The 15,753-nt window shown below is 34.7% G+C and overlaps 1 protein-coding gene across 7 annotated transcripts in view; it reads left to right on the forward strand.

The window, feature by feature from the left end:
- Positions 1-15,753, forward strand: part of CD36 (CD36 molecule (CD36 blood group)) — a 190,822-nt gene that overhangs the window by 161,913 nt on the left and 13,156 nt on the right. For all 7 annotated transcript variants that reach the window (XM_063605948.1, XM_063605949.1, XM_008976331.7 and 4 more), the window contains 3 exons: positions 8,410-8,570; positions 12,924-13,071; positions 14,847-15,026. In XM_063605948.1, the coding sequence (XP_063462018.1) occupies positions 8,410-8,570; positions 12,924-13,071; positions 14,847-15,026 (489 nt within the window). The remainder of the gene's footprint in view (positions 1-8,409; positions 8,571-12,923; positions 13,072-14,846; positions 15,027-15,753) is intronic.

A 15,753-nucleotide genomic window follows, 5' to 3' on the forward strand; every position in this document is an offset into this window, starting at 1 on the left:
TTTTCCTGATAGTATTTTTAATACAGGCCAATGGAAACAGACAGGTAATAGTGAGGTGTGGGGCTTATCTAATAGTGGGATGGAGTGGCCATTGATCTGACATCCTTCCTACTCATAAACTGTGTTCTCACCCAGATCTTATGCAGAGAAAGGACAAGATTAGTGTCTGTGTTAACGTACAGACTACAACATCATTTGGAAAAGTTTTCCAAATTCAAAAATCACAATAATCTTCCAACGCACAGCAATTTAGACTACTTTTTTTTGCTGACACATAATTATTGGTCAATAACTGAGTATTGATGATTTAATTTTTTTCTTTGTCATGCAACAAAACTGGTACATGTAGATTCTTTTGGATAGCATGTGAGGTGCTAGCATTTATTTTAATTCTTTAATATTTATCTTTATGCTCGTAATAGTTAACCATGAGAAAGTAAGTTTTCTGACATCAAAATGTGCTTTTGTATAATGACTAAGAGAATAATATAATCTCATCTATTGTAAGCTATAACCAGGGGAAGATATATTATAATAAAAAATACCGAGACCTATGAGACTCTAGAATTGAATTGGAAAAGTAAATTCTGTAATACTTCGAAAGAGAAATCTCTCAGAGTATTCAAGGAACTTCAAGAAAAAAGTAGGACTTGATTCAGATTTTAAAGAAGTGTAGAATTTTGAAAGTCTCAAATAACTGCAGTAACCATATTAAAGGACTGATTGATAGTATGAAAAACCCTGTGAAAATGCTACCAAATGCAGTGAAGGTGGAAGGAAGAAGGTAGAGAATGTGCCCATAATACTGGATTCACAGCAGAAAAGATTAGAAGTTAACATGGGGTTAGAGTTAGGAAGCAAGCTTAGAACATCAGGCAGAAAAATACTTAATTGATGATACAATACACAATAGTCGTCGGTATGTTTTTCAGCAAGTGTAAGATATAATAAAACCTGAATTTAGAGATTAGATGGCTAACATTTAATTCTTACTAAGAGTTTCCTATATACTAGTTCACTTAATCTTCAAAAATATCTGTGAGAAGTTGCTGTTATTTTACCCATTTTACAGGCGCAAGTCCTTAAATCAACTTGCCAACTCACCTAGCCAATAGGGAAAGAAGTCATTCTCCAAATGTAAGCAATCTGTAGGAAGAGCCTAGATGGAAAAACCTGCCTTGTATACTACTCTACAGCAGAAAGGTTGCAAAGTGAGGATACCAGAGATAGGAAAACAAACAAACAAAAAACTGTAGGATATGACCACTTTCAAGGAGAATATAAGATTCCCTTTTAGAAAGATATTTGCATAATCTGCACATCATATAACAAAAGGCACACTGGTCTGGCATGGTTGAGTATATAGAAAAAAAAACTGATAGATGATAGGATGAAATGGAAGCTTGGAGAGACAGATTAAATTAGAGAGAGGAGTAAAAGCATCAAACTCAAGATGTCCAGTGAGTTATTGATAGAAGGTATGTATATACCTTACAAAGTAAAACAGAGGTTTTATAAGTGATGTGTTATGAACATCAGTCTGTGTTTCAAAGGTCAGAGTTCAAATAGATTTGATCATTGCTATAGAGATTAAAAATAAAACTAAACAGTAGATTTACTTTTAGAGAGTTTTAATGGAGAGAGGAAAAAGCAGAAGAATTATTACAGAATTTGTAATAATTCAGAGGCAGAAGACAAAAGTAGAAAAGGAAAAGAATGATCTTACATGAAGAAACAAACAAAGAGTACAATCCTAGAAGTTAATAGGAGGCCAGAACTCAAGGAAAGAAAGCATAAAGTGTTCTCAGGCAGATGAAAATTAAGAAAATAATGATTAGAACATGGTCACCAATAATTTTGAAAGTATACTTTGAGTAGGGTAATAAAGAAGGGGGAATTAAATCAATGGAGTGCTTTTCCTTCTTGTTTTTGAAATAAGAATTATCCATGCAATCTTTTACAAGGAAAAGAGAAGATTCAGACTTCCTAGTGTAGATTCAAACTCAAGGAGGTGGTACAACAGAGATTCATAAAAACTGTCAAATGACAGTGCACATTGTAAGCCCCCTACATGTCCATAGACTAAGACTCATCATCAGAATCCTTATATTGGTCAAGATGTATGGTACATTTAAGGCTAAGCTTCTTTTTGCTCTCAGATTCCTACACAATCATGTTGACCTTGTTAATTTAGTCATATGAAGTAGGTGGAATATTGTTTGAATAGACTGTTTCTTTTTTCTTCAGTTTACAGACTATTTTTAAAATGATATTGGCGTATGTATATCTTTGGCATACAGTAGGAGTCAAATATTTGAATTTTGTGTAAACCTAGAGAGCCAAGTGTCTTACTGCTGCCTCAGAAATACTTAGAGTAATGCTATTTCACAAACATATGGGTTTTGGTACTGTTGACTTCTTATTTGTGTACCATTAAAACTCATTTAATATTACTTTGTTTAGCTGACTAATAGCAAATTAAGAAAGCTATTGTATACAAGTGATATTTTGAAAAAAATAATTAAACTTCTTAATTGAGAATGATGAGAAAATCATTTCATATTTAGTGTAGAGTTGGAGTGCTGTGATACCTTCCAATTCTGAAAGATGTCATTACCATTTGAAATAGTCTAAAACAGTTTAGAAACCTTATTTGTACTTTATTTTTGCTCTTTATTTTCAAGGGATGTCTCTGGTATCCTCATGCTTTTTATGGATTATAGCTGCAATCTTTCTTACCAGTATTTTTGACCGTGATTCTTAATAGAGTTGTGTGCAGCCAGCAAGTTTATGCAGTCTTTCAAAAAAAAAAAAACTAAAAATCAATAGCAAGAGCTGCCATGAAAGTAGAAACTACCAAAGCACTGTGGAAAAGGGTCAAAATTCTGCCACCATTTACAAAAGATAATTTATCACTTGACATTATTAATGTCAGTTGATAAAAAGTTTAGTGAATATTGTATAACATAACATAGGTAGTTGTATGCTAAGCAGATTAATGCAGGAACAGAAAACCAAATACCACATGTTCTCACTTGTAAGTAGGAGCTAAATATTGAATACACATGGATATAAAGAAGGGAACCATAGACACCTGGGGCTAATTGAGGGTGGGAAGGGGGAGGAGAGGGGAGGATCAAAAAACTACCTATCAGGTACTATGCTTATTACCTGCGTGAAGAAATAATCCGTACACCAAACCTCCATGACACACAATTTACCTATATAACAAACTTGCACATCTACCTCTGAACCTAAAATAAAAGTTGGAAGAAAAAAACTAAAATTTAAATAAGTTCTATAGTTCTAACTATAGAACACCAAAAAGGAATTATAGGTTTCTTTGTTCCTGTTAGAGAACTAATATTAAATATCATCATTCAATTACACCATTTTTCCTTCTCCCATTCTTGAAAACAATGATCCTTCTGTAGCTTGTAAGAAATGCCTTCAGACAAAATAAATTGAAATCATGATTCATTAAAATGGTTATACATGGCTGGGCATGGTGGCTCATGCCTATAATCCTAGTACTTCGGGAGGCTGAGACGGGTGGATCACTTGAGCTCAGGAGTTTGAGACCAGCCTGGGCAACATAGCAAAACCCCATCTCTACGAATAATACAAAAAAATTAGCTGGGTATGGTGACACATGCCTGTAGTCCTAGCTTTTGTGGGGCTGAAGTGGGAGGATCCCTTGAGCCCAGGAGGTTGAGGCTGCAGTGAGCTAAGGTCGCGCCTCTGTACTCCAGCCTGGGTGACAAAGTGAGACCCTGTCTCCCCCCGCAAAAACTTATGTTTGAATTAATAGTCCATATTTTAAACATATAATTTGTTTATATTACCTTTAAAATGTATGCTTCTAGTATTTCCAGATATAATAAAATAATTTGTACTTTTTCATAGTATCTAAAAACTCAAAAATAAATGACTAAAAATATTAAAGATGGTAAAGTTTGTTTTATATTTAATAAAGTAAGAACAACCCAATATATTTAAATTAAAATAGCAGTATAAAAACGAATTAAACACTATGTATATGTGCATATAGCTGTAATAACAAATGTCACTTAAAGACAATGTTTCAAGAAATAGACAAGCATATATGTTTCTTCTACTAGTCCAATTTAATATCAACATAGTTTACTTTTCATGCCAAACACAACATAGTTTACTTTTCATACCATTTTAGGTACTTACATAAATTCTTGGAGGCTAATTTCTAGGTTTCAGAAACATATTAAAGCTTACTACTCCTATACATTTCACCAAATTTTATTCTGGGTTTTAGTTGATGATGATGTTCTGAAACTAAAGCCATTTTCAGATTCTCTGCATAACTGTCACTACAATTCTAATTCATTCTCAACTTACACACACTTGCATAATGCAAAAACATTAGAATTTCTTTTAACATGGGGAAATGATTCGTTTTAGGCCCAATTACAAGCAAATGGTAGCAGCTAGTGGGAAGGATGGAAGTATGCTTCTGGTTTTTAAGAAAGTTTTTACTTCACTAGAAAGAGAAATATTAAAATGATTAAATAACAGAAAAATAATTGTCACAGGATATTATATAAGTTATTGGCACATGACTGGCTTAGACAGTAAATGCTATGAACCAAGCAATTAAAGCAGAATGGAGAAGTAAATGGTATTAGAGTTCTTCCTCTAAAGGATGGATAGAATTTGTAAAATACTAATAGCTGACATTTATTGAATGTCTGGTTTGTACTGACACTGTTCTAAGTGTTCACGTTTATTGATCCCCATAACAACCTATGAGGATAAATATTTAAGTCACATGAAAATGCCAAAATTCAACTTTTTTTGATTTTCAAAAATACTAAGTCTATATGGTTCAATCTAACATTACTGTTATAATTTCACAGATAAGGAAAGTGAGGTACAAAGAAATTAAATAATCTGCTCAAACTTCAGTGATGATGATTATTATTAAGTGATCAAACTCATAGCATCTAATTTCATTGTTGGCCACTTCAGTCTATGCTTTAGGGAAGAAGCCACTATACCTTGTTAGGGTGGGGATAGGGTAAAAAAATCTAACTCGTAGATTAAAATCTGCTAAACATACTTCTGTCTCTTGGTAGAAACTTGTAAAGTCCTTGAAAAGTGAAACAAAATATTTTCTACATTTGTACTCTACTCCATGCATAGCAAAGTATGAAGGGCATTTTAATAATGAAAGTTGTCAGTTATGTAGATGATTATTGCTGTTGCTTGAAAACAGTATTCAAGTGAGTGCATGACTACATATAGGATATTAAGGTCCCAACAAGCATCTGTTTTCAAATTAATGTAGCAGAATAGAAGTTTCAAGGTCAGTGCTTTCAACCCAGCTATAGACCATGCTATGTGAGAGTCACCAGGTTGAAATCCAGTTGTTGTTGGGGCTTGGTAGTCTGCATGCTTAGAGTCAGGGACAAATACACACATACACATTAGCCAAGCGAGAAAATCTTGTATCACTTTTTCTGTGTACATACTTACCAGCTTTGTACTTCAAATTTAGTAAAATATTTGCAAAATAGTCTGGATAGTCCAAATCCAATTTAAAATCAAGTTCTTTTAAATTCACAAAGGACATAACATCTTTTGTTTCTTGTGACATATTTAGTCTTGGTATTCAAGGAGTGACTACAATTTAATATATATAGTAGTGGTAGCGTCAGAAGCATATTATTACTACTTCGACTACTTCAATATTTTTCTCTATGTCTCTAAACAAATCATGATGCTATGGAAACTATATAAAATTGAAGTGAAAGGACCTGATTTTTCTATTATCTGCTAGTAAATTTGTCACATAACATTGAGTCAGACGTCTCTTTTCTCTAGAACCCATTTTCCACCTCTAAAAAAATGGACGGGGTTAGATGGTCCTGATTCTAACAGTTGATAATCCAACACATTCATTTCAACCCTGTGTTTCACGTTTGCCTTATTTGTCGCTAGAGATATTTTTTAAGGGAAAAGTGATTTGTGGCCTTTAGAAAAAAAGGTCTCATACACGTACAATGTCTTTTGGTGTTTAGATGGACACTCATTGTAGAGTTAGGAAGGCATTCAATCCTGTCAAGCACATTCTGTCACAGACTCTCTTCAATTCTATAAGAGTTTGTTGAGTTTCTTTCATTAAGAGATATTAGGTCGGTGCAAAAGTAATTGTGATTTTTGTCATTAAAATCGCAAAAACCATAATTACTTGTGTACAAACCTAATATGTACCTTGAGAGGCACTTGATGAATAACAGGTATTGTTTTTGAGCATTAATATTCTAATAGTGTGAGGAGAATAATGTTTGTGTTTGTGTGTTCTCCCTTGTTAAGCCTCTTGAAATGGAGAAATCAACCATTTTCAGCTTCTATTTAGCTTTAAGCTTCAACATCCTCACCAAACATATTTACATTTAGAAGAATATCCATAATGCTTTAAGCAATTTTGTCTTAATATTAGACTTAGTATGGAAATAAGCCTTTTTGGGAGCAAATAAAAAGTTTTTCAAGGACAATTTCTTGTAAAAAGTAATAAAGATTCCATCACTCTAGCAGGTCCAATGTACCCCGTATAAGTGGATTACAGCAGGGTACAGCAGCGTAGGATTTTGTAATTCCATTTTAACTTGGTGCCCAGTTCTTCTCTAAGGAATTCGCTTATTCCCTACATTAAGCAATAAGTAAAATATCATGAAGATATGAAACTTAATTTGACTTCTACCAACTAAGTGCAGAGGGTGACGGAAAAAAAAAAAAGGGTCATAGCATGGTGTAAAGGAGGACTAGTCTAAGGGTCAGGGATGAGGATTTTTGTCATGAATTCACTACTGTTTGCCTAGGCTGTCCTTGGGCCAGCCACCTGGTTTCTCAGAGCCTCAGTGTGATCCACTGGAAAATGTGATCATGTTCAATGTCCTTTCCTAATCTGTCATTCTGTGAAGTGGTGCTTCCAGGTCAAGGAAACAAATAGGTCAGAATGTTCCTGTGGTCATTGTTCTCTTTAGGCTCATTTTCCATGAAATAGTTGTATTCCTCTTCCTGTAGCACACTCAGGTTAAGTTGGAGCTCTTTAACCTGGGCATTCTTCCCAATACGTCATTAGAAATACCGCCTGCTTCAAAATCACCTTTGTTTGCACTATCTACTACAGCGTAATAGACTTCTGGCTCAGAGAGTGAAAGCTGTGGAAGAAAACTAGAAGAATATTTATGTTAACTCCCTTATTTTACAGCTAATGAAGTTGACCCTAGGGAGGTTTGATGACTCTCCACCCAGTCCCAAAGCAAGGAATCGAGTTCCTAATGTAGGATTTTTAATTCTCTTATTGGTGTATTTTCCACTTGTCTATTTTTACCAAAGGAGCATCAGTGATTTTTAGTGGATTTCACAAAGGAGTAATAGGACAGCTTCCTTGTCCTGTTTTTTTCTTTAAAAACTACAACCCAATAATGATGAGTGAGGCTGTTGTAATTTTTGGAAACATGATAATGGGTTGTTGCAAGTATATTGAAAGTTAGGGGCTGTGTGCAGTGGCTCACACCTGTAATTCCAGCCTTTTGGGAGTCCAGGTCAGGTGGATTGCTTCAGCTGAGGAGTTCAAGATCAGCCTGACCAATATGGTGAAATCCTGTTTCTACTAAAACTACAAAAACTAGGTGGGCATGGTGGCACAGGTGAGAGGATCACTTGAGCCTGGGAGGTCGAGGCTGCAAGGAGCCAAGATTGTAACACTGTACTCCAGCCTGGGTGACAGAGCAATATCTTGTCTCAAAAAAAAAAAAAAAAAGAAAAGAAAAAGGTTAGGGAAGCCAGATTGAGCAGGATTTTGAAGACACGGTGTCAAATTTGTGTTCTTCATGTAGATATTTTTATTTTCTTAATGTAGTGAGTGTTAAGTACCATCCTCTGAAGTGTCCAACTCTTGAAGGAAAAGAAAAAGCTTCCAATATCATTAGATTTTTCACTCAGTTTTTGTGTTTTGTTTCATCAATCCAACTTAGGGGCAGAGAAGAAGTTAATGTTCAACTCAGTAAGAACTTTTTTGAACTTCGGTAAAATTTGCTTAATAAATTATGTTGACTGTTGCAATATTTTCAAAGCGTCACTCTAAAGCTTGCCGAAGGGTCACTTTAAAGTTTGCCTTAAAATCAACAGTCATGTCTTCAGTATTACACACTGATTCTCTTTGTAAAAGGCTAAAAAGACTGCTGTAATAATAATTTGTTGAAAACATTTCTGCTGCAAGTGTACGGTAAGGTTGCAAAGGTTCTCATGAATGAGGTACCTGGGCTTGGTCCTTTTATTCTGGCTGACTCAAGGCTACAAACAATCTTCCAGAAGTGCCTGTACTTACTACAAAGACATAACCCAAACTTATTTTCTTTTTCATAGCAAGTTGTCCTCGAAGAAGGTACAATTGCCTTTAAAAATTGGGTTAAAACAGGCACAGAAGTTTACAGACAGTTTTGGATCTTTGATGTGCAAAATCCACAGGAAGTGATGATGAACAGCAGCAACATTCAAGTCAAGCAAAGAGGTCCTTATACGTACAGGTGAGTGAGTCCCCACAAATATGAGGCACTCTTACCTTGACCATGTATTTCTGAGAAGTCTTCTACTTGGCAAATGTCATTGTATTGAAATGTACTTATTATTCTTGCCAAAAATATACTTTAAAATATTTTTCCTGTCTGTATAGAATCCTAATCTAAGAATTTAATGATTATAAGGTATTTATTTTGAAAAAAACTGGAAGATATATACATTATCCAAATATTTATTAGACAATATATAGAAAAGATAAACAGATTTTATTATAAACTTACCAGTATCAAATAACTTCCCTATGTTTATGAAGTTAGTGTTTTGTTATTGTGGCATATATTCTCAACAGCTGAAATATTCCTGCTGAGGAAAAAAAAAATCAGTTTTCACATCTTAAAATTTAAAGCATATTTTAACAGTGGTTCTCAAAGTGTAGCTGGGCCACAGCAAAATGCTGGGCCAGCTGCATCAGCATCAACAGGGAATTGGGAAACATGCAAATCCCTCCACCCCATCCCAGACCAAATGAATGAAAGAGTTGAGGCCCACTAAAGAGTTTTACAAATCCTGGGTGATTTGAATGCACAATTTTGAGAACCACCGTGCTAAATTCATTTTTCCTAACTGCGGTACCTACTCAAGATTTATATTCAAATTAACTTCCGGGTTATATAGATGTTTACATTGATCTATTTTAGTTTCACTCTTACATTTCCTCTAGTGTTGAGACAATATTTTATATCTTTCCTCTGCCTTCCCTGATAGTTTAACACACTTTTGAACAGAATCTTAGAGTATTAGAACTAGAGGAAATGATCAGCCAGAATTTGTCATTTTGTGAGTTAAAAATGCCTGATCCCGTGGATGTGAGGTCACTTGTCCATGTTCACACAGATGTAGGTACTGGTAGCTCCTAGATTTTTGTATACATTTTCTTCCATTTCAATTATAGACACTCTGTCTTTTTCACTAAAAATGGAAAAAAGGGGGAGATTGAGTTGCCAAAAACACTACCTTAACCAAGGATTAGGAATATATTTATGGTATCCATATGGAAACATAGTTATGTTCTGCTATAGAATTTGTTACCTAAATGTGTATTTTCCCTCATGGAAAATCACAACTAGTTATACACCATGATTAGTTCTCATCACAAAGTTTTGTATTTCTAATGATTTTTTATAATTTATAGTTTTAGTATCTTATCTGTTTTGGTTATCGGATGATTGTATAATTTTCCTTCTTCCCCAAAGCATTACTATGCTTCCAGATTGAAAATTCACACCCAAAATAAAATGAAATAACAGGCATGGTGAGGGTGGTGCCTACTACCATAGCACATGACATATAAGCCACAGAGGGCCTTGGGGCATGTCCTGTCTTAGCAGTTTTACCTGAATCGGGTGTCTCTGTGCGCATCTGTGACAATTCATAATTTTGTCAATGAAGACTTAGTTTTTATGGGTACAAAAAAATCTTACCTTAGAATCTTCTTCATGGTCTTAAAGTTTTTATATTATTAGCAAGAGTCTATACAAATATCTTGTTGCAAAGAATGTTGTTAGGTGTACCATATATATATACACATATATATATATGTATTCATAGGTGTATATATACTTATGAAAATCTAGAATTCACATATGACCTAAGGAGAGTATCAGCATAATTGTTTAAGAAATAGAACCTAAGTGAACTGAGTAAGTGTGAGGAAAGAAAATAGTTGTTAGAATTTGAGAACTCATCATGATTTTTGTTTGTTTGTTTGTTTGGGGGAAGTTATATTTTTCACTTCTGTTTTTAATTTTGTTTATTTTTTGAGGCAAGGTCTTGTTCCGCCACCCACTCTAGAGTGCAGTGGCACGATCACAGTTCACTGCATCCTCAACCTCCTAGGCTCAAGTGATCCTCCCACCTCAGCCTCCTGAGTAGCTGGGACCACAGGCGCATGCCACTATACCCAGCTAATTTTTATGGGTTTTGTTTTGTAGACAGGGTTTTGCCATGTTGCCCATGCTGGCCTCAAACTCCTGGGCTCAAGCAATCTATGTGCCTTGGCCTCGCAAAGTGTTGGGATTACAGGTGTGACCCACCATGCCCGACCATATTTTTCACTTTTAAATATATTATTTGGGATATGAGAAAACATATGATTGAAATAGTTCTCCTCTGGTAGTTGACAGCTAATCTATATTTTATTCTTAAAGCCTTTAACCTATCTCTCTAAGGGACAAAAAGGGGATGTGTTAGATATATTTGGTTTGCTTAGAGAGGCAATGGAGCAAAGACTGGAGAAGAACAGTTGCATTTACAGCTAAATTTTAGAATCCATAAATAGCTCTTTCTATAACAATTTTAAAGGGATTCCTGATTATCTATAGGTCATCTTGTCTCAGCATGTCACCAAAATAGTCTTTTATTGTTTGCCTGAGTGCCTTAAATAATGGAAAAACAACCAGTACCTTTTAGAAAAAAGTTAACACTTTGATAGTGCATGTGTTGAGCTAAACATGCTTTTTCATAATTAATTATACCCTAAATCCATCTGACATTGGAAGTATGTGAGAATGTCCCTCCTCAAACAGAACCACAGGCTGTATTTGGCCATTGTCTGCTAAAGTAAGCTTGATTACACTTTGACAAGATATGACCTGAATCAAAGCACGAAATTGCTTGGGTTGAGATCTTATGTGTGTTTCTACCTACACCATCTCTATGAAGATGCTGTAATTCCTTCAGAATATTCTTAGATCCGTAATTCATTTTTTGAGTTACTTTACTTTGGAAAGAATATAAAGTCATCTTGAGAAAAGCATAAATTCCTTCCCTTGACCTTATAAACAAACACGTTCCAAAACTTCCATACAGTCTAACTTTTAAACAAAAAATTCAGTAATTATGTTCCCTTTTTAAAACAACATTCTAAAGGCAGGGCTGTTTTAAGGATTTTTCTTCTAGTGACTGCCATCTACTGGTATAATGTTGTCAGTACACTTTAGGTAATGTGACAATTATGTTGCTATTGTTTTAATATATGGGCATATTTCTGAAAATTGAAGTACTTTGATTTGAAATATTAGTAATATGCACACTAATTTAAAATACAATTGTCCTGAGTGCTGTTTCAGATTTTTATATTCTTTGTGTCTGCAGTACTTCAAGAATAGTAGTTTTAATAAAATTATATTAAAAATATATTTCTAGCCAACTTTGAATCCTCTTTTTAAAGAATCTGAGACATTTGTTTAGTAAATACATTTACTGAGAACTCATTATATACCAGGCATGATGCTTAGAGATACAAAACACTCATAAACTCCTACCCTGTAGGAATTTACATTTTTATTATAATGGAATAAAATGGGTTTTTAAAAAATTCAGTCCAATTGTTTAAGTCTTTACCTTGGCTATCTACTCACTTCACAGGCATTCAAATATGACAGTGCAATTATGATATATATCTTATTTCTTCTCAGTGAATATCTTCCACTTGTGAAATGTATTTTTCCTGTAATAATCACCCTTCACCGCGTTCCTAAAATGTAGTTGGTACTTTGCAGCTCAGATATGTTAGAGTCAGGAGATTAGAACTAGCAAAAGTATTCAATATACTTGAGGGGTTGGGGAAGTTAGTCTATGACCCTTAAAATGGAAATTATATTCTTATCTCTAATTCTCATTAAAGAAGTCCTGAAAAAGGGAAAAAGCAGTGCTGGATAGGCCTTGTATTTTGATCATTCTTTCTAATATAAGAAAATGTGCTCTAAATATTCCCCTGCTGAAGCCCCTGTACTTTTTCCTCCTTATCCTCAGGATAAAGTCTCATTTGAGTATTAGATGCAACTCTTTCATGTTTGAGATCTTACTTGTTTCAATAACTTTATTTCCACTACTCTCCTCACCTCTTACTCTGTAATCCAACCACACTCAAATATCTGCATTTCCCAAAACAAATTATGTTCGTTCTTATGCATGCTACCATCTGCCGTACTTTACCTAACTAAACTTGTATTTGTTACATAGACCATTTATGTAGACTTGTACTAAAAAGTGTTTTAACCCTCACCCCTACCCTGACCATTCTAAATCTGGATCTGGATCTGTTTTGTGTTTTCCCATGGAGTCTCCATTATAACAATATTCCTTCTCTCTCACTATTTTAATTTCCAGTTTGCCAGTTTAAGACCCCTTCTCATTAGTTTGCTAGAGACCCTGGCTGATTTCTCATTTTAACACCATTGCTTACATACTATCTGGCATATTCTGTGTGTTCAAAAATCATTTGTTGAATGAATGACATTTGAGATCTAATGTTCACATATGACAAATGTTTTGAATTTTGTTTACTGCTGTTTCTTTAGAGTTCGTTTTCTAGCCAAGGAAAATGTAACCCAGGACCCTGAGGACAACACAGTCTCTTTCCTGCAGCCCAATGGTGCCATCTTCGAACCTTCACTATCAGTTGGAACAGAGGCTGACAACTTCACAGTTCTCAATCTGGCTGTGGCAGTGAGTAGACAAACAACAAAGTTATCTATTTTAAAATACTCTAGAACTCACGTAATTAATCCTATCATTAGAATTATTAGGTTTTACTTGTTTTTCCATTTTTATCAAAACTTATTCCTATATCATTATTTTGAATGGAGGCATGGTCATTTGGAAAGTGACAAAATCATATAAGAATCGACTGCATTAGAAGACCACTTTATTTTTTTCATTATTTTTTGTCGAAACATTCTCTATATTTAATTTCAATTTTATAACAGATTACAGGAAGATGCTTAAGAAACAAGTACAACATTTGTTTCAGTATGTCTTTAAATGATAGACTTTTAAGTATGTAAGCAACTATATAATAAAAGGTTTCCAAACGCAGCCTGTAAGAAATCAGGCAAATTTTACTATAAGCAATAAACCATTCCGAGCTTTCCAGACAGTGTACCAGTAGCTGTACCAGTGGGCAATAACCTTTAACCAAACAAAAACAAACAAACAAACAAAAGCACTTTGCAATTTGTTGCTGCAAAATGGGGAGAAAAAAAGAGTATATAAACTTGATGGCACAACTGTCAATATAATTTAAGGGAAAATAAAGTCGATAAGGTTGATGGTGTCTATTGTTTGGAAAGTCGAATTCGGCTATTTGCTTGGGGCTCTAGAGACCACACCACTGAACAAACATAAAACTCTGCAGAGTCTAGCTATCCGCCAACAGGGGGTGCCGTCCAAATTCATGGCAAATAAAGGGCATTTGGTGCTCACCATTCACAACAGGCGGACATTTATGTGGATGAAGTACAATTTCTTCAGCAAGCTCAGCAAAAACTCTTAAGGGGCAAATATGAACTCTGCATTTTAAGAAAAATAGAAAACGAAAACACAAAATCCTAAAAAGTATATGAAGGCTCTGCATTAGCACACGGGCATCAAACCACACATCCACAGCACATCCTAATTCTATGGGAAACAATCCTTGCTTATCGGAGGTGCATATCTAAATTCAATAGCTTACCAATATCTTCTTGGGAGTAGGCCAAAAGGAAACAGAAAACCCACATTAAAAAAAGAAGTTTCTTTTCCTAAACATTTTCCTGAAGCTGAAATTGAAGTGGAGAGGACGTCAGTTGTCCTCGTCGAAATCGTAGTCCTCCTCATCCTCCCCAACCTGGGACACCGGGGTCTTCACCCTGGAGATGCTGTACTGAGACCTGTTGGAGCTTGTGGCCAGCATTTCATCCGCACCATTGGTCAGGTCACTGGCAGAGAGCCTCGTGCCATTAGACGTGGAACCTGCCGTTGTGATGAACACGCCTGCAACAATTGTCTGCGCCATTTCTGTCACGTGTGGCTCCAGCGCCTTTGGGACCAGACTTACGGCTTTTTTTTTTTTAAGTTCTGGGATACATGTGCTGAACGTGCAGGATTGTTACATAGGTATACATGTGCCATGGTGCTTTGCTGCACCTATCAAACCATCATCTAGGTTTTAAGCCCCGTATGCCTTAATGCATTAGATATTTGAGAAGACAACTTTAAGTGTATCGTTAAATAAATAGAGCTTAACTTGGAATGTCATCTTCTTGTGGCTGGCACTGAGGCAAAGAAATGTAATCATCTAGGAATTAGACGAATTGCATTTTGAGTTTTGGCAGGATCTGGCAGTAATTTTAAAGATAAGCTTTAAAAAGTTTTGTATTAAGCTCAATATTAGCATTTAATCCATTTATTTGTTAAAATCTAATATTGTATTCTTGTCTTAAACAGTGATTTTGTTTTTGTAGGCTGCATCCCATATCTATCAAAATCAATTTGTTCAAATGGTCCTCAATTCACTTATTAACAAGTCAAAATCTTCTATGTTCCAAGTCAGAACTTTGAGAGAACTGTTATGGGGCTATAGGGATCCATTTTTGAGTTTGGTTCCGTACCCTGTTACTACCACAGTTGGTCTGTTTTATCCTGTAAGTACCAAATATGAATGGCAATATTATTACATTTTAATTGAATTAATTCGATGGCATTGGCAAGGCATAATTTTATAATTTAGCTCATTAGTCTTATTGCTGATCTGGAGACATATATCCTAACTTTTTAAAAAGTCCGCTTCTCATTATAGCTTCAGCTTTCCTAGTTGGGAAATTCATCTGAATTTAACAATTAAATTTAAACCTGAAGAATAGATTTAATAAGGTTTCTACTCATTTATAAATACACAATTTTTTAAAAATTAGCCGGTAAGCTAGTCTGTAAATCTTTGAGCGCTGTTTTTGGCTTTTATTTCCCTATTCACATAATCAAGTTTAATACCATATTTTTGTTTGTTTTAAATATACTCCTCATTCCTCCTTTTCTAGACCTCTTACAATTTTAATTTATATTTAAAAGTTAGCCTAATGTTCACATCTCAATTCTGATAAGGTAATAGACTTCATTTTAATGGGATTTGTAAATAAGAATTTTTAGTAGTCCATAATGTCATGAAATAGCAGCTTGAAGATTAAGGAAAATGTGAACTTGATGTTGTACTTGATTACCGCTTAATGTTTTGAATTACAAATAGGATAAGCTAACTACTGAATTGGAAGTTGGACTATGACTTCATTTGGCACTATATGTGAATATTATGTTCTCTAGTTCATTGTTTTACTTTTAGATACTGTTAGGATTACAAGGTTATATATCAATTAT

This window comes from Pan paniscus, chromosome 6 (assembly GCF_029289425.2).
Source record: "Pan paniscus chromosome 6, NHGRI_mPanPan1-v2.0_pri, whole genome shotgun sequence".
In the NCBI taxonomy this organism is placed as follows: Eukaryota; Metazoa; Chordata; class Mammalia; order Primates; family Hominidae; genus Pan; species Pan paniscus.